Source organism: Urocitellus parryii, chromosome 2, assembly GCF_045843805.1.
Source record: "Urocitellus parryii isolate mUroPar1 chromosome 2, mUroPar1.hap1, whole genome shotgun sequence".
Lineage (NCBI taxonomy): Eukaryota > Metazoa > Chordata > Mammalia > Rodentia > Sciuridae > Urocitellus > Urocitellus parryii.
In genome coordinates this window covers 33,604,701-33,630,702 of record NC_135532.1, presented here as the reverse complement: position 1 = coordinate 33,630,702, position 26,002 = coordinate 33,604,701, and the positions used below count along the sequence as shown (strand labels likewise).

Here is a 26,002-nt window from a genome sequence, read left to right as displayed (position 1 = left end):
AGTACATTTTGAAATCAGGCACTGTGCTCTCTGTTCTTTTTTTTTTCTTTCTCAAGATTGTTTTTGATTATTTAGCATTTTCTGGTTTCATATGAATTTTAAGATAGTTCTTTTTTTTCTATTTCTGTGAAAAATGCCATAGGAGTTTTGATAGTGAATGTATTGAATCTGTGGATGACTTTGGGCATTATGAGTATACTAACAATATTAATTCTACCAACCCATGAACATGCGATATATTTCCATTTATTTGTATCTTCTTTAATTTCTTTCATTAATGTTTTATTGTTTCTGGCATAGAGATATTTCACCTCCTTGGTTAAACTTATTCCTAAGTGACCCAATTTGGAACTACAGCCCGGCGGCGCCAACAGAGACTGGAAACCCAGATGGGTGAGTTCAAGGCTAAGTCCCTGTGAACCTATCTGAGCCTAGCAAAGACTTAACCAAGCCTAACAAACCCAGGGAAAATCAGAAGCTAAGAGGATTTTCCCAGGGGGGAACAGAAGTTGGAAAGGCTGGAAACAACCCAGCTCCCCCCAACCCGGTGAGTCTGGTGGCTGGCAGCAGCTCACAATGCCAGCTATAGCAGGTCAGGAAGTTGAAAGAGTGTATGTGAGGGCGCTTGGCTCTTGGCTTGTCTGGCTGGCCTGACCCCTATCTGGCCTATGTCTGGCACTGCCAGGCCTGCCTGTCCCTCTTTTCTGCCAGCCTGTCACCTGGCCCATCGCCCATCCAGGCCAATTCAGCACACCCAATCCAGCTCAATGCAGGGCCCTGCCCCTGCCAGCTCAGCCTACCTGACCCACCACTTCACTGCCTGGCCCAGCTAGCCACTTCCTGCCCCACCTGCTAAATGGCCTATCAGCGTCTCAGTGGTGGACTAGAAAGGGTACAAAGGCACCTTGGAGAGACTCATGGGGTACAGTCTATCAACACAGATTGGCATCTACTGGGCTCTAGGTGTACACTGATTCCAGCCCTGACAGAATACTCGCCAAGCAGTAAAGCAACTGGAACCTCAGTAAACCCAAGTCCAGGCAACTCCACCTACCAGAGCCCCTCTCATAGAACCCAGCAGTGGTCACACCACACAATCTGACCTTGCGACCAATGCTACAACAATAAATAATATGGCAGAAGCCATAGATTGATGATAGAATCAATAAATCAAATAAAAAATTCAATGGAAAGCATCATCAACAAACTAGATCATTTGAAAGATAGATTTTCAGGCCTCAAAGACAAAGTATACAATCTTGAAAATAAAGTTGACTATAGAGAAAAGATGTTACAAGACCAGAACTTTCAAGAAATATGGAAAAACATTAAAAAGCTGAATTTAAGATTCATTAGGATAGGTGAAGGCTGTGAAATACAAACTAAAGGAATGCACAAAAATTTCAATGAAATAATGTCAGAAAATTTCCCAAACCTTAAGAATGAAATAGAAAATCAAATATAGGAGGCATACAGGACTCCAAATATACAAAATTGTGACAGAACCACTCCAAGGCACATTTTTATGAAAATGCCAAGCATATAGAATAAGGATAGAATTTTAAAAGTGTCTAGGGAAAAATGAATGGTCAGATTTAGAGGTAAATCAATCTGTATCTCAGCTAATTTTTCAACCCAGACCCTAAAAGCTAGAAGGTCTTGGAATAATATTTACTGAGCTTGAAGAAAATGGGTGCCAATAAAGAATACTATATCCAGCAAAATTAAGTTTCATATTCAAAGATGAAATAAAAACCTTCCATGATAAACAAAAGTTAAAAGATTCACAACTAGAAAGCTGGCACTACAAAACATACTCAATAAAATATTTCATAAAGAAGAAGTGTAGAATAACAATGAAAACCAGTAGAAGGAGAAACTTCACTAGAAGAATACTCAATTAAAGAAGAATCTAATTCAACTTATAAACTATAAGTAAATAAAATGATTGATAGGATATAAAAAGCATCTTTAAATAATAACTCTGAATGTAAATGGTCTAAACTCATTAATAAAAGACATAGGCTTGCAGATTGGATTTAAAAAAGACCCAAGAATATGCTGTTTCCAAGAGACTTACCACATAAACAAAGACATCCATAGACTGAAGGTGAAAGAGTAGAAAAAAATATATCAATCACAAAGACCTCATAAACAAGAAGGGGTTTCTATTCTCATATCAGATAAGGTATACTTAAAACCAAAGTTAATCAGAAAATACACTTCATATTGCTTAAGAAAATCATAAATAGGAAAAATAACAGTCATAAAATTTATTTATGCTCCAAATAATGGAGCTATGTTCATCAAACAAATGCTCCTTGATATCAAGAATCAAATCGACCACAACACAATAATACTGGGTGATTTAACATAACTCTTTCAAGACTAGATAGATCATCCACACATAAACTAAACAAAGAAGCTACAGAACTGAAAAGTACATTCAATAATCCAGACTTAACAGATATATATATATATATATATAGAATATATAGAGACATATATACAGAATATTCAATGACAGAATAAACCTTCTTCCCAGGCCATAAAGAAACTCTTAGTAAATACAAAAAAGTAGAGATAATACCTTGTATACTATTAGATCATCATGGAATAAAATTAGAAATTAATAAGACAAAAAGTAGAAATTACTCTACCACCTGGACACTAAATAATTAAATATTGAATGATAAATGAATAGCAGAAGAAATCAAGTTGAAATTTAAAAAAAAACGTAGAAATAAATGAGAATAGTGATACAACATATCAAAATGTCTGGGACACTCTGAAGGTGGTTCTAAGAGGAAAGTTCATTGCATTGAGTTCATTCATTAAAGAATAGAAAATGCCAAATAAATAATCTAACATTACATCTCAAGGCCATATAAAAAGAACAAATTGACACAAAAAACAATAGAAGACAGGAAATGTCAAAATCAGAACTGAACACAATGAAATTGAGATTTAAAAATAATTCAAAAAATCAACAAAACAAAAAGTTTATTCTTTGAAAGAATAAAAATATGATAAAACTCGTAACCAAGCTAACTCAAAGAAAAAACGAAAGAATTCAAATTGCTAAAATCTGTGATGAAAATGGAAATATTACCAAAGACAAAATTAAAATACAGAAGATAACTGGAAACTACTTTGAAAATTTATACTGAAAATATTGAAGATATTGGCAAATTCCTAGAGACATATGACCTACCAAACTGAACCAGGACATATTGAAAATTTAAACAGAGCAATTTCAAGCAATGAAATTGAAGATGCCATTGAAGGCCTACCAAAAAAGCAAATCTCAGGACCCGAGAGTTTCTCCAGCCAACTTCTACCAGACCTTCAAAGAAGAACTAACACCAATCCTCCTCAAATTATTCTATGAAGTAGAAAATGAGGGAACCCTTCCAAGCTCATTCAATGAAGCTAGTATCACCCTGATACCACCAGTAAATCACCATCAGTAAATTTTTTAGAACTAATAAATGAATTCAGCAAAGTAGCAGGGCACAAAATTAACAACCATAAATAAACTGCATTCTTATAATCCAATGATGAATGATGTGAAAGAGATATTAGGAAAACCATCCCATTCAAAATAGCCTAAGGGAAAAAAAACACAAAAAACTTAGGAATCAATCTAACAAAACAGGTGAAGGACTTCTATAGAAAAAAAGTACAGAATACTAAAGAAAGAAATTGAGGAAGACCTTAGAAGATGGAAAGACCTCTCATGTTCTTGGATAGGCAGAATTAATATTGCCAAAATGGCCATACTATCAAAAGCACTATGCAGAGTCAATACAATTCCCATCAAAATTCTGATGATGTTCTTCATAGAAATAGAAAAAGCTGTCATTAAATTTATTTGGGAAAATAAGAAGCCCAGAATAACTAAAGCAATCCTTAGTGAGAAAAATGAAGCAGGAGGCATCACAATACCAGTACAAAGCTATAGTAACAAAAATTGCATGGTATTGACACCAAAATAGGCAAGAATATCAATGGAACAGAAGACACAGAGACAAACCCACGTAAATACAGTCACCTCATACTAGACAAATATGCCAAAAACACATTGGAGAAAAGAAAGCCTCTTCAACAATGGTTCTGGAAAAACTGGAAATCTATTAATAATAGAATGAAAGTTAACCCCTATCTCTCATCCTGCAGAAAAATCAACTCAAAGTAGATCAAGGACCCAGGCACTAGACCAGAAACCCTGCACAAACTAGAAAAAAAAATGTAGGCCCAACACTTCAACATATTGGCTTAGGAACTGACTTTCCTAACAAGAGTCCTAAAGCACAAGATATAAAATAAAATATCAATAAGTGGGATGGTATTAAACTAAAAGGTTTCTTCACAGCAAAGGAAACAATCAAGAACACAAAAAGAGAGATTCTGTTAAATGAAATTTTTGCCACCTGAAACTCAGATAGTGCATTAACCTCCAGGATATACAAAGAATCAAAAAATTTAATGCACACACATGCACACACACACACACACAAACAAAACCAAACAAAAAACCAAATAACTCAATCAATAAATGGGCAAAGAAACGAAACAGATCCTTCTCAAAAGAAAAAAAATATGAATAGTCAGCAAATAAATGAAAAAATGTTCAACATCTCTAGGAATCAGAGTAATGCAAATTAAATTATGAGATTTCATCTCGCTTCAATCATAATGGCAACTATAAAGAATATAAGTAACAACAAATGTTGGGAAGGATGTGGGGAAAAGGGAATGCTCATACATTGTTGGTGAAACTGCAAACTGGTGCAACAACTCTGGAAAGCAGTATGGAGATTTCTCAAAAAACTAGGAATGGAACCACCATTTGACCCAATTATCCCATTCCTCAGCATATATCCAAAGAACTTGAAATCAGCATACTACAGTAACACAGCCACATCAATACTCTTTGCAACACAATTCACAATAGCTAAGGTATGAAACCAATGTAGATGCCCATCAACAGATGATTGGAGAAATAAATTGTGGTATATACACACAATGAAATATTACTCAGTCATTAAGAAGAATGCTTTATGACATTTGCCAATAAGTGGGTGGAGGTGGAGACTATCATGCTAAGTGGAATAAGACAATTCCAAAAACCCCAAAATCAAATGTTTTTGCTGATATGTGGAAGCTAAACCATAATAAAGGTGGGAAGGGGAAGAAGAGAAGTTCAGTAGATTAAACAAAGGGGGAAAAGAGATGTTAATCAAAGGGTACAAAGTTTCAGTTAGACAAGAGGAATAAGTTTTAGTGCTACAACACACACACACACACACACACACACACACACACACACTGCTAAATTGGTGAGGTAATAGATATGTTTAATTATCTTGATTGAATCTTCATATAATATATACACCAATCAAAACATCATTGTACCAAATAACTAGATGCAATTATTATTTGTCAATTTAAAGTAAATAAAAATAATTTAAAACTACAAATTCTCCTCTAGAGCTTCCAGTTAAAAACAGCTCTATTTACATCTTGACTTTGATGCAGATAGACACATTTCGGATTATTAATGTCCAATATATAAAGCCATAAATTTGTGTTAAGTCATTAAGTTTATGACAACGTGTTGTAACAGCAATGGGAAATAAATATAGTAACTTTGAGAATTCCATTTGTTTATTTTGGTTAAACAGGTCCTTGCATCTGCTAAGCATGTGCTCTACCATTAGGCTACAACCCACCCACTCTCCCCTGAGAAATCCAATTTCTTGAGTCTCAATTTCTTCCTAAGTAAAAGGAGAATAATGGAAACTACTGATTGGTCCTGTAACAATCGATGAGTAGACTTGGCGAAAGTGCTGCTCACAGAGGAAATAGTCAACACATTTTCCTCATCTCTTTTCTCCATTTGCTGGCCCACTACCAACCACTACCATAAATCTTGCTGTTTTGCTTATATTCAAAACCGGGAGTATGTGATTAAAAGGTAATTATTTAATAAAAATTATAGAATTTTCTCTCCAAGATATTAGTGTAATTTTTAAAGGGAAAACTGGTAGAATTCGAGCCATCAGCAAATACTGAAGAAAAACTGTTTATGTACAGTTTATCACTGGAGGATACAAAATGACTTCTGAGCGAGTAGGTGCTCTGAATAGGTATGCCAGAAATTCCAAGGTCAACAGGTCATTATAAACTATACTTTCTTTCTATTAATAATACAGAGAAGGAGTGGTAGGGGGTGTGGGTGTTATCAACCCTTAAAAGCAGAAAGAATGTAGCTAGATTCCACCTGCTAACAGTGGAAGACAGAACATCCATAAACGGATCCCGAAGTATCTTTTCACCCCTAGAGCTGGGCTGCCTTCATTGGTAATGTTAACTAAAGCTACTTAATCACTCACCTCTTAAAAATATAAACTTCTTTAAAATGTCAGTAACTGTTTAAGTAACTTATAGAACATAACCACATACTGAAGTACCAAGGAAACATTAAAAACAAAGTTGAAGATCTGTATTCATTGATCTAAAAAGATGTTCAAAACATACATGAAATATGAAAGCTAGGCCTTCAACAAGTTTATGTTAAATGGTGTATTTTTTTTTGGTAAAACATGATATGGAAAAAAACAAAGCTAAATGATAATTGTGCTTCTTCTCAGTTAATGGGATTATGATTACTTACTCATTTTTTTTTTTTTAGTTTTGCATTTGGCAATTCTCCTATAATGAACATATATACTTTGTACAAAAAAAAATCCCTCAATGAATCCCACTGATAAAAACTCCCTCTAATCTTCTTGCAGATAGTAAATGGGCAATGTTTTCTACAAAAAAAAAAAAAAAACACATTCCTAATCATCAAAATAAGGATCCATAGATTTTTATTTGAAAAGTCATTTTCTCAAGTGAAGCTGAATCGTACAAACTTAGAATTAATATCTAGCCCAGTCTCTCACCCTGTCTAGGAATCAGTTTTTAAGACACTTGGCAATAGTTATTCAGTCTGGAATACTTCTTGTGACAGAACGATTATGGTCACATGGAAGCTCACTTTAACTTCAAACAGCACTTGTTAAGAGCTTCTGTTTCACTGTTATCAAATCAGACCTTTCTTTTACTTGCAGCTATTGTTCTGGGTCCCGCATGGAGTTATTTACAGGCATTCGAGTGCAAGCTCTCTATGGCTTAATGTATAGCAATGGAAAAAAAACAAAAAGGGTATCTAGCTTATATTTGTATGTATATGTGTACACACATATGTGTGCAAGAGTGCACATGTGTGTATTGGAAGGAAAAGAACATATATATATATATGACTTCAAAGCCAACAAAGTGGAGATAGATATGAGGGAAGGTAATGGGGAAGAGAGACATAAAATCAATGCTTTGAATATGCTGTGCTGGAGGACGGTAGTTAAATGCAGGCTAATTAGATTTTTATACTTATTCTGGATTGAAAATAGAGAAACACACTGCACAAAATGGTAGTGAAATAGATTGCAGGCTTACAGTGATCACTAAACTTATTAATACTAATTAATACTGGTATTAAATGACTATTAAAATACTGCAAGGGGCCTATGTGGATATATTCTTGAGGGATAAATACAGTTTATGACACAGCCTGCATTAGGCTATTTTGATAACTTAGATTCAAAGGAGGCTTAATCACGAATTCAGTGTGTCTACAATTGACAATAAGAAAACTTGGGCCAAGTGACACAATCACCCTGGATTAAGCAATTACCTGACATGGCAGAATCATGTTTTTTAGAGTGTTGCAGAAGAGCCCTTAACCACAGCCAGGATCTCCACCACATGCTTCCTCTCTGCTCTGTTTACATCTAGTTCTTTAACTTGCATTTGCGGAAATGAATGATAGCCAATCCTTCTCTGAAACTTCAGAATTAAAGCCTATACAGTATCAGTAACTCTAAGGACTCACAGCTCATGGTTGTTACCACGTACATTCTCTACGCATACATTCCCACACAGTGAACATTTAATCATTAAGGTAAACAAATAAAACTCATAAAGATAGACATCCTTAAGATATCCCTTATCACATCATCTAGGAACATTAGTTTTTTTTTTTTTTTTTTGGAAAACCTCTAGTATAAATTGCTTTGCTAATCCACTTCTTCTCTACTAGTGTTACCTTTGCTCCAAACTAAACAGACATCCAGTGTCATTTAATTGGCTTCCAACTTTCCTCACAGATGCACACTGGTAAGAGGTGGACATGGGGATGGAAAGGGGTGGGTGCTGTCTCTGTTTTGTCAAAGAAATGCAGGGACAAGGGAGAGTGAAATGAGTCTACTAAGATGAAGGTATAAACTCACTCCATTCTCATGTATCTAGAACATGAATCCATAAGGTTCAGCATGTCTTATACTAACCAAGGAAGAGAAATTGTAGCATCCATAAATGCTGAAATGGCTAGAAGCAAAATCTCGTATCCAGAAACATACCCAGGCATATACACATAGGAAAATATGCTCCATTTTATAAAAAGTAAGACCATTGGATGTCACCATAAAAGTCTATGCAAAGAATAGTGGGAAAGTTATATGTTCACATACTCCTACATGTGCTTGAAAGATATCTGGAAGTGAACATAGACTTCCATTTATTTTACATTATTTTTAACTGGTAAGACGATTCTCTTTTACTTTAGATTTTTCTCTTGACTCCCGAAGTTCCTCCACATTATTCTTTAAGAGGAAACAAATCAACATTCACTTACATTCTGCGTTTACTCATAACTTCATTCACATTTCTTGATCTCCTACTATGTGCTTCCTGGTGACTAGGCACTGGACAAGGAGACACACGTATGCATAGAACACCTATTGTAGTTGAGAAGCTTCATAAACACAAGGGTACAGAAGAAGTTCCAGCACCAAATGGTACACTCAGGGCCGCTGTGCTGATGGTTAAAATACCGGGTACTTCTCTGTTGATTTATAGGTAAGCAGAGAGATAACTTAAAACTCTAATGGAGTCAGGATTCAAGCTCAAAATGCCTAAAATAGCTTACATTGTTAACCAAGATGTAACGTAAACATTTTTTATTTGTCCTGATGTATTAGATTTCACTGAACTAAACCTTGCATTCCAATGATTAAGTTTTGTAACTTTCTGTATAAACAGAGATATTGGATAAACACGAATGTCATCTATTTTGTAAAGCTGAGAAATAGTTTGGATGTGATTGCCTTAGTTTAGGAAAAGCTGAGAGTAAGTAGATTCAGCTTCACAACAAGATCATTGATGTTAAGGGCAAATTTCTGCCAATTGGGGATGCAAGTCACTCAATAATAACCAGTTTAAGGGTGAAGTCCTATTAAGAGTTTGACATGTATTGCCTATAAAATCATGGCCTAGGAAGGGTATCCATTAGCTTGTGAAAACGATTTTAATAAAAAGTGACACCAAAAGATTTAAATATTATCAGTATCCTTTGAGGAGCAATTTGTATTATAACATGCATTTATAAAACATAGATATATGCACATATATAATATATTATTCTGAATAGTATTTCAACAACCTTACACATTAGGTATTAATTATTTGTCTTCTACTTATATGGTGAGTCAATTCCATATACATGTATGTGTGCATATATGTAAGATTTTATTGTTGGCATGATTTAAATTATGATTTAAATCACTATATTGTTATATAAATGAATATTTTTAATATAACCCCCAGATACAAATATGAGTGGTTATGGGTGTGCAGAGGAGGTGATGTCTGATCGGACAGAGGCAGAAGGAGTCAGGGAGAAAATGTGCTATCTGAGCTGAATCTCATGCAGAGGCAATAGAGGGTTTTCAAGAAGAGGCAGGAGTGCAGGAAGAAGCACAGAGCACAGGAATCCTGAGTTAGCACTGTGGCTACTTGGTCAGAAATGGCTATTTTGTACATTAAGAGAAAAGTCTGAATTTTATGCCATGAAGAGGTCATGAGAGTTGAAATCTAAGGACAGCTCAGATTTGAATTTTAGAAAATTAACTATGAAGGGAGGGAAGAGGATTTTTTTTTACAAAGATAATTTAATATCACATCTGCTATTTTTAGTAACCATGGAAACAGGCATATATGAATCAAAGGGGAAAACAACAAGAAAGAAAGACACCCATGAGGAGAAGTGCATTTGACGAAATAGACTCATTCATTCAATAACTACGTAGAAATCATTGAGCATCTGTGTGTGCCAGGCACTAAAGACATATCCATGAAAAATAGAGATAAAACACCTGGTTTTCATGGGTATCAGCCTACATTATAGTGGGGGAAATGGCTCACTTTGGGCCAGTGATTATTTTAAGCACTTTCCATCTATTAAGTCATTTAAGATGAACATCAATGTGGTTGTAACAGAAGTAAATAGACATGGAGTGACATGCAGGAATGTGACAATTTAGGAAACAGGTAAAAAAAAAAACAAGTGGTCAGTGACATAAAATGATATTGAGGTCCAGGTAGCAAGAATAATTCTGAGGGGATTTAAAAAAATCTTAAGTGGGTAAGTATAATCTACCTTTTAAAATTTTATAGCTGAAAAGCAAATCACTTCATTTTCAGCTATTTTTGCTAAAATAAAGTGAGGGAAGAATTATGGGAACCCGAGATGGTTTTTCCTGTCTCCTGGATTTCTGAAGTTCTCCAACCAGTTTCACCACTTTGTTTTCAATTTCCGAAGTGGCTCTCTTGAACGGTGCTTGAAAACACTGTTTTCAGTGTTCTCAACTCACCGCCTCCCACAGCTACAGAAGTGGAGTTAGAGGCAGCAGGTGGCACGTTACCAAGATGAAATGATTCAACCTTTCTTTACTAAAGAATCCAGCAAAGGAATGGAGAGCAAGTGGTTCTGCTCTCAGTCTAGAAGAATGTAGTCAGAGCTGTCTCCAGTCAAAAAGAGAATTGTGTCCTGGGTTCCTTCATCAAAAGGTGCGAGGAAGGTTGTTATTTTCCAAGCTTAGTTCAAAATTAACATGAAGAACAAAGAGTAGTTCTAAATTGCAAACCAAACATAACTTTATAATTATTCTCTTACTCTTTTTTCTTTTAATTTCTTTGTTCCAAGAATACTGATACTCTGTTTAAAGAATAAATCTTGAATGATAATTAGCTATAGCTGAATTATTCATTCTGGAAAAATCTCTTCTAACAACAATGTCAGAATTCTAAATTTAAATCATTTGAAGGTACACTGTTTCTTGAACATGATATTTATTCTCTCAGAGAAAATTGCTCCCATATAGCTACTTGGCAATTTTTTATTTTTACTTACAAGGGCAGAGCCAAATTAATAAATTAATAATTTAGCATATTCACAATGATTTTTATAAAACAGAATATTAAAGAAAAATTTTTTTCTCATTATCATTAACATTTTGCTCTAAGGAAACATACATCTATCTACTTATATGATATAGGAGCTTGTTCTTAGCCCACTGTTTCGCCTGTGAAGCCCACAATTCATGCAAAGCGAAATAAGCCCCTTCAAAAGAACCAAAGGCCAAATGTTTTCTCTGATATGCGGATGCTAATTCACAATGGGGGGCAGTTTAGGGAAGAATAGAGGTACTTTCCATTACACAGAGGGGAGTGAAGGGAGGGGAAGGAACATGGAGGTAGGAAGAATAATAGATTAAATCGGATATTATTACTCTATGTATGTATAGGATCACACCACCAGTGTAGTTCGACATCATGTACAACCAGAAAAGTGAGAAGTTATACTCCATCTATGTATGATGCATTAAAATGCATTCTATTGTCATGTATAACCAGAACAAAAAAAAAAAACACAAGAAAAAAAGAAAATTAATCTACATTTGTAAAGTGCTAACAAGAGCACCAATACTTTATTTGAATGTGTGCTTCATTCATTCATCAATTTTTCACAAAGTTAAAGTTCAATCAGTCTTATTTTTCCTATTTGTAATCAGGATTAAATATGACATTTGACCCTTTGACCTCAATGGGATATTACCAAAAGACATAAACTTTAATACTTACAGAATAGAAAGTTTAACACTGTAGCTGTTCAGTAAAATCCATTCATTATCCAATCATTATTTATAAGAACGCCAGGATTACAAGATTTTTAAAAAAATAGATATTTTCCCCCTAATCTCATGGGAAAACAGATTTTATATTTTCATGACATGGAAACAAGAAGTATCTGTTTATGACAAATTGTTCTCACAAGCAACGTTTATTTTTTAAGGAACATGCTGGGTATATGCACATATACTCAGCACTTGTTTTTCAATGACCTCAACAGAAAATTTTCAATCTAAACTTATGAGCATTTCCAAAGGTACATTTGTTTAATTGCTTTATTTTCTTTAAAATATTCACTAAATGGGGCATCTGTCTATCAGGGCAACTACAGCATTCTGTACATACTAAGCCAATGTAATTCTAAGACCTGAATAAACATGGCATCTTATCAATATCTTCAGACTGTTGTGACTGAGTGTATTAAAGATTTGCAAGAAAAGCTATCCTTTGGATTTTACATTTGCTAAACCTAGATATTTTGGAGAGCTATATTTTGATAAAATCAAGTTAAGAACTTTAATCTTCAAGCCTACAAATTTTATACTTCCAGCCAATAGAAAGGAGAAATAAAACATGCTATATTCGGCTCAAGAGACACAGACTTTTGTATTTCTCTTATATGATCATAGGGAAAATTCCTTATGTGTATATATATATATTTTTTTTTCATGAAAATCTTGGTTAAGCTCCTTACGACCTGTAAAATAACTTTGGCAGCATCCTTAGCCTTTAAACTATGTGTTACAGAAAGGCTGCTCACCTTTCCATTTTCCATTACTGTAGTTCTCCCCATCTCTCTACCAAAAACAGACAATGGTATAGACTACTGCTGTGAGAGGAACAAGAGAACACAAAAAAGGAAGAAAGGGAGAGAAGAGAAAACGAGAAAGTTAAATAAAGGAAAAACAAAAAGACCAAACAAGAAGAGTAAAGAACAAAATGACTCCCAGAAGTCCCTCCAAGGGACAGGGACAGCAGCAGGGACAGCAGCCCCTGCACAGTAGGTCATATTCAGCAGACACTGCACCACGTGAGTGATCTTCTTTCCATGCAACATCGTACTTAATCTTCAAAAGAACCCTATTAGAAAGGTACTATTATTATCCCCAGTTCATCAATGAAATCAAGGTTAAGAATGTTTCCATCACTTGGCTCAGGGTCACATCAACAATTTTAGCAAGAGAACCAGTGCGTGTTCTAGTTCCTACTCTAAAGGCTGTGCAGCTAACTCTGATGGGGAGAAGATAAGCAGGGTCAGGGGCTGGCCTTCCTGTGTGCACATTTCAAAGGAGGAAGGCATCTATAATTAACATGCCCAAAAGGACCTCCTAATTTCCTGCTTTAAACCTTTGCCATTCCTTCCAGCCTTTCCCTTATCTTAGTAAATATTAGTAATATTCTTTGGGGGCTATGAAACCCAGAATCACGCTTGCTTAAGTTCTCCTTTTTGCTTTGCTATGATCCAATTCATCAATAAGTCCTATAGATTTAGATCCCAAATTGTATCTCCTTTCCACGTCAAATCTGTCCTACTGAACCTCATGTTAACGTCGGCCTCATCTTAATCTCCCTCTTTGCTTTATTGACCTTCCATCGATTCTCTACAGTCGCAAGGGTCCTCTTCTTAAAGCACAAAGTGGAATATGTTACTCCCTTGCTATAAAATGATTTGAGGGCTTCCTTTTCTAAATTACTCCCACTGATTTACAAGGCTCTGCACCATCAGGCCAGGGGCTCCTCTCCGCCTGGTCTCTGGTTTGTTGACTGAGCTCCAGGCATGCTGGTGCTCTCCCAGTGACTTGATCACCAAACCTCAGTACCTTTGCATATGCTTCTCCTTCTGCCTGGAGCACCTCTTCTTCTTTCCTGAGCAGCTGTATCTCATTCTAAGTTTAAATATCACCTTCTAGAAGCCTTTCCTGAAGGCTGCATTTCTATATTTTAACCTCCAGAATACTTTAAACAATGCACAAATGTTTCATCTATTGCTTTATCTTCAGGATGAATCTCAGGTCAAAGATTATGATTGTTATATTCATTATTGTCTTCCCAGATCCCAATAGACACCCCAAATGAAGTGGGTACTTCAAAACATATTTGTCAAATAATTTAAAGGAATAGGGAATCTCTTTTAAGCAAATAAATTTCACCATAGAAACTCTGATCCTTCTATGATATCCCATCCTGGTTCTCTCATGCATTCTCATTGCTTCTAGCAAATAGAGAATAATGCAACTTATACTTGTGAAAGTGCTCACTGAAAACCACTTTGGGATTCTCCCAGTCACCCAGAGGAAACTTAATGAGATAGAATGGAATATAACTGAATTGTGTAATAAATACCACAAATAAATATTTGATTTGTGATTATGGTATTTTAATCACCTGTGAAAGTTTTTAAAAGGTGACTGTGATTTGTTCTCAATGTAAACAGAGGTTCATGTTAAAATCTCTAGAGATGTGCCTGATAAGAATTCATACTCATCCAAAAGATTTAATGATTTCGGGAAAGTGTCCTCTGAACTAAAGCCAATAAAAACAGTAAAGTCATATGATAATTTTGGAATGAGCCTAAAGCATAATAACTGATACAATTCAGTTTGTATTTTTCTGTCTAAAAGGTATAACTTCTTTCCTGGACACTGAACAACAGGTATATTAATAGAGTGATGCTTTAAAGTCCAGGATCCAGCAAAGAAAGATCTTAATGACTTGAAGGATTCTGAACTACTCAATGGGGGCGGGGGGGAAAGCTTGTGTACATTTAACACTAGCAACACTACTCCCCAGGATCTGTATTCTAGTAGATCTTGTGCATGCTAACAGATTAAAAATATTTGTATCAGTGCCTGACATTACTTCACCATCTTACTATAACTAGTATACTTCCTCTGGTTGTCATGTCACTAGCAATTAATTTTATTGTCAAAAATGCATGCTTCACTCTCTAAGCTGAGTACTTCTGTATAATCTTTTAATGCTTGTACTCAGACCTTATTTTTCTATTCATAGTACTGATTTATATTTTTCCAGCCCTCGCTTTAACTTCAAGCTAAATATCAGTAATTGCTTTACCATAAACCCTGAGGTTACTGGTCACCTTCAAGTTAAAACTCGGGCTCCTTCTATCTAGAATAAAGAGTTTCTAGTGGTGTTTTTGCATTTGAGTATTTAGTTGTCAAGGATGGGATAAAAATTCAAAAGCCTCGACCTTAACTGACATATCAGAGATAAAAATGACTTTGAAACTCTTCTACTATGTCAAAATGCTATTTATATCTTTCAATAGCACACAAGTTAAGGATCTTGGCGAATGGAGAATGGAGACTTGGGCACCAAAAGGCATGATCACAGACAGCAGCAAAAAAAAATGTCTGGCTGTGAACCAGATGCACTGTAATGGCCTATACAGATTTTATGTCACTGCCCCAGTGTCAATGCCAAGACTGGAAGGCAGCACCCAGATGGCATGCCCATGTCATATGAGAGGTCAAATGAGGAAGCAGCAAACAGGTTTTGATAATGAAGAATAAAGCCCAGCTCCTCCTACTCAGTATTATTAAGCCAAATGACCACATATCCTAACTCTTTCTTATGACCATCAAAAACATCTTTAGGGCTGGAGATGTAGCTCAGTAGTAGGGCACTTGCCTAGCATGAATGAGGCCACGAGACCCTGGTTTTAATCCTGAGCACTGAAGGAAAAAAGAAAAGCAAACTATAAAAGTTTACACCACAATCTTTTAATAAGAACTGGTGATACTTTATGCTTATACAGATTTCTATTTCTTTGTCATAATGTTGTCTCATCACATGAGGAAAAAATTGGTGTAACCAAAATACAGAATACTTATGATAGTTTTTCTGGCTTCAAAATTTCAGTGATTTATTTTTAAAAATGTATATTTGCCTTTAAATTGTATAATTGTTTATATAGCATATTGACAAATAGTTTATGTAGTATATTGACAAATATTGATTTTTCCTGAAAAGAATTCTTTAAGAATAATCTGAGATTGGAACTGGCGGCTACAATGAATTTTTTCAATCTGAAGTATATTTCAGTGAAGATTTCAAAGGAATTTTCACAGCAGTTGATTTCATGTATTTATATATGTGAAAGCTTTACTAAAAATCTTTCTTGGTGCCACAGGGATTTATATTAAAGCTAGGATAAGAGATCATTGTAAAGGAATGCAGAAGGTCCACTGGAAATTGTTTATAGGAACTTTTCTTAAAATACTACTTAATTGAGTTTTCCCCTCCCATTTATCCATTCATCCTTTTTAATATTTGGTAAGTATGCCATGTGCTCAGCCCTGTGGGCCTAGAGGTACAAAGATTAACGATATCCTTTGATACGAAGGAGCTTGTTTCCTACTAATAGAAGTCTTGATGTTAACCAATAATCATAGTACCACATTCTTTCTGCAAATAAAGTTATGGATAGAAGCACAAAGACGGGTGAAGCTAACTTCCTCATTATGATTTGGGGAATAACTCTGGAGAGGAAACCACATTTGAGCCTGGTTTGGAAGAGTAATTAACAGTCATTTGGTTTGAGGGTGGGACATACCTGGAATAGTTTTGTGAGACTGTCTTTCACATCCCAATACACAACCAGAGGAGCTCCCTGAAGAGAAAACTAAAAAGCGACTGGGGAAAAAAACCACTTTTGTATTAAACAAGCTCACAGAAAAACCACAGGGTTGAAGGCTGAGAAGGAATCAGATAAGAATGTGTTCAGTGATGAAGGAGACAAATGAACACCCCCACAGAAGCCTGGAGTACTAAATCTGGAATTCGAATTCAGAGGCAGCCAGCAGGAGGATGCGTTTCCCAGGTCTGTAGTAGGATCATGTTGGTAAAACAACAACAACAACAAATGGTACGATTCCTGTATAACAGAGGAGGAAACCACATCACAGAAATGGGTAACTGACCCCCTTCAATGTGTACAACCAAGTAACCAGAGGCTGACTTCAATCCCAGATTCTTTCCCCAGGGATAACTGGTAATGCCCCACTTGCGGAGGACAGCCACAGGATGGGGAAAGCCTCCTGAAAAGAAATGGAAGACCCATTGATTAAATCCATAGGTGATGGCTTAAAGGTATTTAAATGCACAGGCTCATTAGAAAAAGCCACATGTTACTGGAATACATCCCTGAACTTCAGAGTTTGTCCTTCCAGGTTGGTACTGTGCATCCACATGTGGTGACTGGCCCCAGAATACCTGGATGGATGGGCCAGTCTGACTAAACATTTGCATGCTCTTCCTTAACATTCTAGTAAACATATTTCATTACTAAATAATCATTTTAAGAATTGCACCATAATACCAGGGAAGAGCACTCTAAAGTTTATGGAGGTAGGACCTTTCAAGGGTTCTAAAAATTCACATTCCAGGAGACACAAAACTTTCTGTATGCCTTATCGGTAAAACCTATTCTGACTCAGTCTCATCAATTAAATAGACCTAAAAATTTGGTCTGGACAAGGCAGAGAAGTTAGGAGTCTTTCCCTATCCTGTGGCTATCCAAAGCAAATGGGAAGTTATCAGTTATCACTCTGAAAGGAATCAGGGATTGAAGTCAGCCTCTAGTTACCTGGTTGTACAACTTGAAAGGGGTCAGTTACCCATTTCTGTGGTGCAGTTTCCTCATCTGTTATATAGGAAATCATACTGTTTGTTGTTGTTGTTTTATCAAGCTCACGGGGATGCTATGAAGGCAATATTACCAATAAACCATATAGAAAGTTTAAAATCTAATGGAAAGAACCCTAAGATGTAAGGATCCCTGGGCTTTTAAACACATAGTGCTATATCAACCAACAACATTCATCAAGTCCAAATACAGTAGAATCCCCCAGAGAAGAAAACCCTGACATTATCTTTTCCTCAGTACTCTTTACTCCTGTCATTTGGTAGGAACCTCAAAGTGCTCCAAAACCTAAAATGTGGTGACCATCGCTAATCCAAGGCTACCTCATGATAGAAAAATCCTGTGGCCAGACAGGTGTCCACGATCACACAATTAAATCTACTTGATCCCTGAAATTAAATTATTTGTTACCTTTAAGATTATTCAAGGATTATATTTGCACCAATAATTTACTTAGAGGGATACCATCCTAAAATTAGACTTGTTAATTTGAAGGTGAATTTAAAGATTGGAATGACATTTGAAATAAAGAATTATTAATTATAAGCCATCATGTCTTGACTGGCTTCCCAGATGTAAAATACTTGAAGTGCTTCATGTATTTCATGGGTACAATTTAAGGGTATGCTTACTATTACTATATGAAGTAGATAATAATTAGTCACTATAGATCATATTCTGCAAGTTTAAAGAACACTGTATTTCTCATTCAAATGTGAGACTATTTATGAGATAATACAAGAATACTTTTATAAAAGGAATCAGGTCAAAATAATTTTGAGATATATATGTGGTTTTTATTTTCAATCTTGCAAGTTTCTGTGTTTATTTTGTCAAAGGAAAATTTTCTTACATCAGGGAAGTTAAGGTAAACTTTGTTTAATAAGAGTTTTCCAGAATCTGCCTGAACCCTGTCAGTCATGCTATGCCTGTGGAAAGGAAAAGGGGAAAGAATATCTCTGAAATTCTTCTTTTTATGTGAAACTGAGCTCCGAAAAAGCTCGAATGATTTCCTACTTGTTCCCATAAACACAAAGACAATCTTCAGAAGTCACACCACATTTCCAGGAATTCTAAAATAAGCCTAGTCTCTTCAGCCTGTCAATCCTAACTTAATATTTGGAAATATGATACTACATGCTTTCCAAAGTTGAACACAGAATTAAATTTAGTGAAAATGCTATTATTTCACCCAGCTAAGGGCGTGCAGAATAATAGAATAAAAGTGTTATACGTGTGTGGGCATGAATGGGGGAAGAAAAGCAAAAAAAAAAAAATGTACGATCTATAATATCTTAGAATAGTTGTAGCTATTGGGATTTAAACTTGTCTTGTAATTTTAAAGGATTTAAATTTTGCTATTAGGGCTCGTTTAGACATTCTAAGTGACAGATCTGATGTCTTGCATCAATATTTGATTATTTCTGGTGTCACTCTACAGTCTCTTTCAGCAGACTTTAACCTTTGAATAGTAAGATCCAGGAAACTTTTTTAAAAAATAAATTTGATTTCTTTCTTTAGAACTGTGTTCTTTGCTAGGATTCCTTTTTTCAATATGTAGAGTACTAAGCTGTGACTTGTCACTCTCAAAATAAAGGCATTAGCTCTATTAAGCTCTGATTTAAATAGTTGAGCCCAAGTTAACACACTCAGCAGATGTCATTTCTGAGAGCTGTGATCATGTTGTGTCCAGTGATATTTTAAACAAATTCTATTTACTGCTTCAATGAATATGGAGGCTAAGGATGCAATCATTTTGAGATGGATGACTTAATAGTGTGCCATTTTTAAAAGGCATCATAAGGAAACAAATGACTGAGTCTGACTCATTTTGCTTCTCCCTCTTTTCTCTCATACATGCCCTCCTTCCAGTGTCCCGTTCACACAACATAAGTACTTGCTGAGTCTCTTCTGTTTCCCACGAGGGCACACAAGAACAAAACATCTTTATAACCAATCCAGAAGTGATCAGTTTTCTCCTAGTCCATAGGGTTTAGAAGAAGAGGCACTGGGAGCTGGAAAGAGCATGAGTGGCAGCCGGTTTGGGGGAATTAATAGTAATAACATTGCCCAGAAACTTAGATGGAAATTGTTACAGTTTGGGTCTGGAATGTTTGTTCAAAGCTTTAAGTGTTGAAGACTTGGTCCCCAGTGCATCAGCATGCAGATGTGGGGCTTGGAGGAGTGATTGGATCATGAGTCTCTGACTTCATCAGTAGATTAATCCATTTGGTGGATTAATAATTTGAATTGTTTACTGGGAGAAGGTGGAAACTGTAGACAGTTGGGACATAGTTAAAGGCTGTAAGTCATGAGGCACATGCTTGGGGACATCTTGTTCATGGCCTCTTCCTCTCTTCTCTCTCTTTTTGGTTCCTGGCTACCTTGAATTGAGCAGCTTTGCTCTGCTATGCTCTTTTACCATGAAGTTCTGCCTCACCTCAACTCCAAAGCAATGGAGCTGGCTGGCCTTGGACAGGAACCTCTGATACTGTGAGGCAAAATAAATCTTTCCTCCTCTATGTTGCTTATATCAGGCATTTTGGTCACAATAATGAAAAATTGGACTCTGTCAGAAATTTATACCCATTCTCTGCAGTATTCTTCAGAATTCACCAAGGAATTTTTTTTTTTTTTTTTTTTTTTTTACCAAGGAAAATTTTTTAGCTAGACTAGGTCATAAAAAAAAATCCTCAAACTAAGAAAAACATTAGGTATCCTGAGATAGGTGAGATAAAACAACCCTTTATTTAGCATTGAGTTCTCTGTGAGTACCAACCTTTTCTATCAGAATGAATCCACAGGGCACCATATGCAAATTAGAAAAAGATACTTATTTTGTGTAGATACACCCAGCGGGCACATGGCTGAGTGGAACTGGGCTGGATTCCAATATCCTTGCATCACCTCAAGTAGTCAACTTCATGCAAGACATATTCTGAACAACTGGACGTGGAGATCCTATTTATACAGATCTCTCTTTAGTGCTTACAAATCACCAAGACAAAAAGGATACAACTATAACATGTCTATAGTCATTACAGACTAGCATTGTGTCAGATTTAAATGATAAAATTTTCTGTAGCAAATATTAAATTCACTCCACCTAAATTCAGAAAAGCATAAAGTGATACTTGATCAAGACTCCTTGTAATATTGATATCAAAGAGCAATGAAGACAAGTCCCTCTCCTCCATTTCACTACTAGAAAAATGGAATACTTACCACCATCTTCAACTGCAAAATGGAACACATCACTTGTGGCATTAGCCCCTTCTTTTAAGACATAGCATATTTTCATGTCATCAATGTCAGCTAGAAAATAACCAAAAGCAAGATGATTAATTACTTTGGCAAGTTACTTGCTGTAAGTAAATCCTATCGGCTGTTGCCTTTCTGTAAATGTGTTTAGATCCTCTTCCAGGGGAACAGTACCATCTTAAACCGTCAGATCTCTAAGCCCCTTGATTTCAGCTGTCTGTGGAAATTTGATGCCCTACACAAGAGTGCGAGACATAGGATGTAATAATAGCAAGGTGTCGCCACTCCCAATAGTGCTCACATGTTCGTGCACCAAGAGTGACTCCTAAATACGGAATGTCAAGCACCATGACAGGTGGAAAGGAAGATATTTTGAGGCATGGCAGATTTCCTGGCCCTCTTGAATCACAACCTTAGGGCCCTCAGAAGCAAAAGGCTTTGCCCCCTCACTCTTACCTTCTGTGGTATAGCAGGCTGTTTCAAAGGGCTCCAAAGTTTAAAAGGCAAAATCAAGGAGGTGTTTCTTTAAAAACCTCACAGATTGAAATAACTATTCTGACTCGATGTCTAAGAGAACTTAGAACAAAACAACATCTAATAAGAATGGAAAGCTTTATTTAGAGCACAAAGTTATACCTCCTCAGGTTGTTTCCTACTCTTGTTGAATTCACTTGATATCAAATTCACTCTATGAAATTCAAATTAAATGATATTTTGTTTTCATTACTAGGGCACAATTTTTAAAATTTAGTCATCAATTTGTCAGTTCTCCTCCTTAATGATAGTGCACAGAGAATATAATAGGACAAATATTCTGTTCTGTGACACTCACAATAGATGGTTATTTGACCTGGGCCAATCAGTGAGTTTCCTAAGGTTACATAAAACTGGATCACAGTTAAAAATAGCTTTCAACAACATTCTATAATATATATTTACCTGGTATGTGTTTTAGGGTTTTTTTCATCTCCCAAAAACTCTACTTCAGTTCATGCTAGGGAGTTCAGAGGATATATACACACACACACACACACACACACACACACACACACACACACACACACACATTTATATAATATACACCTAATGAAATACAATAACTTATGAAAGAATAAACTTGAGTGAGGCAAGGTGTTAGGATCCATGCGTTTCTACAGCCCTACTCTATACATGTGAGATGTGCTCCTCACTGGCTCATACAAGTTTGAAAGGTGACTCACAGTCAGGAATCCCTGGGGTGAAAATCTGATTTTATAGTTAATGGTACCTTCTTGCTAAAAGAGGTACGTGGAGGCAAAGCAAGTTCAAGATGTTCTGACCTCCTGCAATACTTCCTTTCAGCTGTGCTATAATTTCCAAAACTCTCTGCCTAGTGTCATTTTTATCTTTCTGTGTGGCTGTCTTTCCTAGTAGATTGAGAATTTCTTGGATATATTGTTTTCCATCTTAACTTCCCCAGTCCTTTGCTCAGGGTCTTATAGTCCCTTATAGTAAAGGCTCAAATGTTCCTTAATGTAAAACGAAGATGTTAAGTTGCCTGATGGCTCACACTTGCATCTCTCCTTTGGCATGGATGGGTTTCTGCAGGGTAAGGAGTGCAGGCCCTCAGAATCTCTTGGTCTGTTTACCCTCCTAACTCAACTCCTGTAACCTTCCCTTTGTCAGTAAGGAGTTTAATCATCTCCATTGACTATACATCCCTACCATGGGAGAAAACAGCTTTGGGCCATGGGGGAAGACTCTTTCCAGTATTTTCACCTTTTCTTAAATTTTATAAGAAAATGTAAAAGTTTTACTAGGAGATAAGAAAGAAAGAAAGAAAGAAAGAAAAAAAGCCCTGCTTAGCACATCCCACATTGGTGTCAATGATTTCTTAGGCAAAAATACAGTATTTTGGAGACAGTGTCATTGAAACAAATAATTGCTTCAAAACTGATTTTTCAGAACTTTCCTTTTTTAAGAAAAAGAGATTATGAATGCAATATGACACTCAGGTGTCATGTTTCCCTTCCAAACCAGTGAATGTGTTATTGATTAATTGGAACTTAACAAAATTCTTTTAATTTTCTCTGAAACTTTGATACTAATTTATAGTTTAAAAAGAGGCTTTTTAAATCTCAAGTAAGTACTTTGGGCAAAATATTGTTATCCTCCAGGTGCCTCTGGAAATAACATAAACATACTGTAAATATGCCTTAACTCTAGCTTTCTTAAGGCACCTAAGTCCTAAGAAGATAAAAACTCAAAAGTTAAAATGCTATCTTCTTCAAGGAAACATCTAGGAATTAACCAGGGTTTCTTCTAATGGTTAAACATGCAATTACATTTATTTTCAGTTTACCCACACAATCATTCTGTCTTTTCTATTGTAAGTTCATTAACATGTCTGGTAACCACATCTGGTTCAAACTCTTTGGGGACATTTCCACTTTACTGAAACTGATTTATAAATTATCCCACACAGTGTATCATTATGTACCTACTGCAAATAAAAAAAATCCAGGTTTTTAAGACATATGATTCAGACCTGGAGTGAGGTGTTGGCTAGAGGGAGGGTGGGGGCACCTTGGGAAAGTTGTAAAGTTCGAAATAAATAAATAATTTTGACTGTGGCTGTAGCTCAGAGGTAGAGCACTTGCCTAGCATGCATGAGGCCCTGAGTTCAGACCCCCATACCACAAAATAATGATAATTTTCCTAATCTGATTCATTGGACACTGTTAATTTTTCCTTATAATGAACTCCAATTAAAATTTTACAAATCAATTCTTCTTTTTCTCCTAGGAACCACTTGGTCAATCAACATAAAAATTTTCTCTGGCTATCTGTGCAAAATTGAATCAAGTCAGTGCACTGAAAAATCCATCAAAATATAGTTTAGCTTATCCCTAGATGATAAAGACAAAGCAAAAACAAATTAAAAGACAGGACAGTCCTTCCTCTGCTTTCTTTCTCCTACTGGAAGAGCTGCCCTATCAGTTCTCTGATGAAGCTTTCCCCCCCCATTTTTAATTGCTTATCTAATCTCCATAAATAACTGCTATGAAGTAAACTCCAGCCTCAACTTGTTCATGTGAGTGCTGTGTGACTAAATTAAAACCAACAGTTTTCCTAGTCGATATTTGAGTTTGTATTGCAATGTAATAACTTCCCTTAAAAATCTAACTTTTCCCCCTAAAAAGAGAATCTCTATTTGCAACAAACTTGTAACTAGTCTACATCTACCAAAAAAAAAAAAAAAAAAACCCACAAAAGTTAGTGAAGATAATTCAAAATCAGTGAGAAATAGAACAACTGCCTAGAATAAAGTGGCATAATTTCTAGGGTTGAACATTTAAGAAATAACATTCCAATATTTTGAGCTGCTGGATTTGGTCTGTAGAACTCAAATCATTTGCTTGTCTTCATCTAAAAATTCTTTAAAAAAAATTCTCTGAAAAATCAGATTCCCATTTCAGGTCTGGAGAGGGATTTGAAGTACATTTTCTGTCCTCTAATATATTCCTTTCATCCTCTTCACTTTCCATGAAAATGAACCAGTGTAGGATTGCATGGCATCCCCACCCTCAGAAAGCCTTCACACAAAAGTTTCCTGCTGGTCTGGCGTGACACTTGGCACTCTGGGGTTTTCCTGTCCCTGCAGGCCCTGGGATACATTCAGGCTTTCAGCCAAGAATCAGGAGGTTGGAGTGTGAGGCTACTTGCCAGCATCAAACAGAGAAGCAGCTCACTTGAACACTACGTTTTGCTACATCCATGTTTATTAAAGTATCTGTTATCTAAGCGCAGAACACTGTTGTAGGAAAAGAACACCCCCACTGGGATGCCCTGGGGTTAAACTCCATCTCTACCCACAGAGCCCACAAATGGGAGATCTGATTTCCTTTCTGACATGGTGAGGTTTTCATGAAAGCAACCCAAATGCCTTTGTAATGCACGTTCTAGAGAACAGAGTCCTAACTCCCAAGCTGGCACACTGAATGGACTTGTCCCTTCTCTCACTGAATAACCCAGCACAGGTCACCTGCCCTTCCTGTCTCAGACTGTGTCCACCCACCAGGGAAATTCAGGTTAGAAAAACCCTGTTACCTCAAGAACAAAGGAGCTTGAGGCAACGGGTGTTTGAAACAGGCCAGAGAGAGGGCTCAAAAATGATGAAATAATTTCCTCTGTGTATTATTAATCTTGTTTACATATCTTCAGGTTCTAAATAATGAAACAAGTGTACAGTTTGGTGACGAATACATTGTCTTCTTATAAGTGTAATATAATCTCCTTTTCTTGGGTGTATCCCCCCCAGTCAGTATATCCTGTGTTATCACATATAATTCTAACTCATATAACTTGTTGTAACTCTAGATGGGTGTTTATCTGTTATGTCTTTGGACAGGTGTTTGCCTGAGTCATGAAATATTATAAGAGAATTGTGAAAGTCTCCATGTAAATGTGAACATATGTGGTTTTTTTTCTTTTAGTTACAAAGTTCCTAGCAACCACAACAGTATCAGTGATGCTCTTCAGCATTAATCAAAGTAACACAAATTTAAAGGTTTATTTGGATGCTCATTAATAATGATAATAATCTGAATAAATACAAGTTAGGGAGCTACTCTAGCTATAAAGTGTTGAAATGCTTCATGAAGCATGCATAGCATATGAAACAGAGGATGCTCAGAGGATAGCTGTGGCTAATGCAGCAGAATTGGAAAGTCTGCTTCAATTTTATTTCACCAATCCTGCCCCTACTTTGGCAACGTAACTTGCCACTATTGAAATATATCAGTACTCTCTCTAATAAAGGTCACTGTAATGATACATCTGGCAGCAAGGCAGCTGTTTTTGTAAGAAAGTAAGTATACAGTTATTTTTCCCTTTTCTTTTCTCCCTTCTCTTCCCTTGGACCCTAACTCAATGCTCTACTTATAGGCTTTCAGGGATGGCCACACTCTCAGGAAATAAGACCTGGAATGTCCTTTGGGTATAAGGAAAGCAAAGGAA

General features: G+C 36.1%; 1 protein-coding gene across 1 annotated transcript in view; it reads right to left on the bottom strand.

Moving 5' to 3' along the window:
* Positions 1-26,002, bottom strand: part of Frem2 (FRAS1 related extracellular matrix 2) — a 162,554-nt gene that overhangs the window by 131,361 nt on the left and 5,191 nt on the right. Inside the window, exon 2 of the mRNA XM_026408751.2 lies at positions 20,969-21,058. Within this exon, the coding sequence (XP_026264536.2) occupies positions 20,969-21,058 (90 nt within the window). The remainder of the gene's footprint in view (positions 1-20,968; positions 21,059-26,002) is intronic.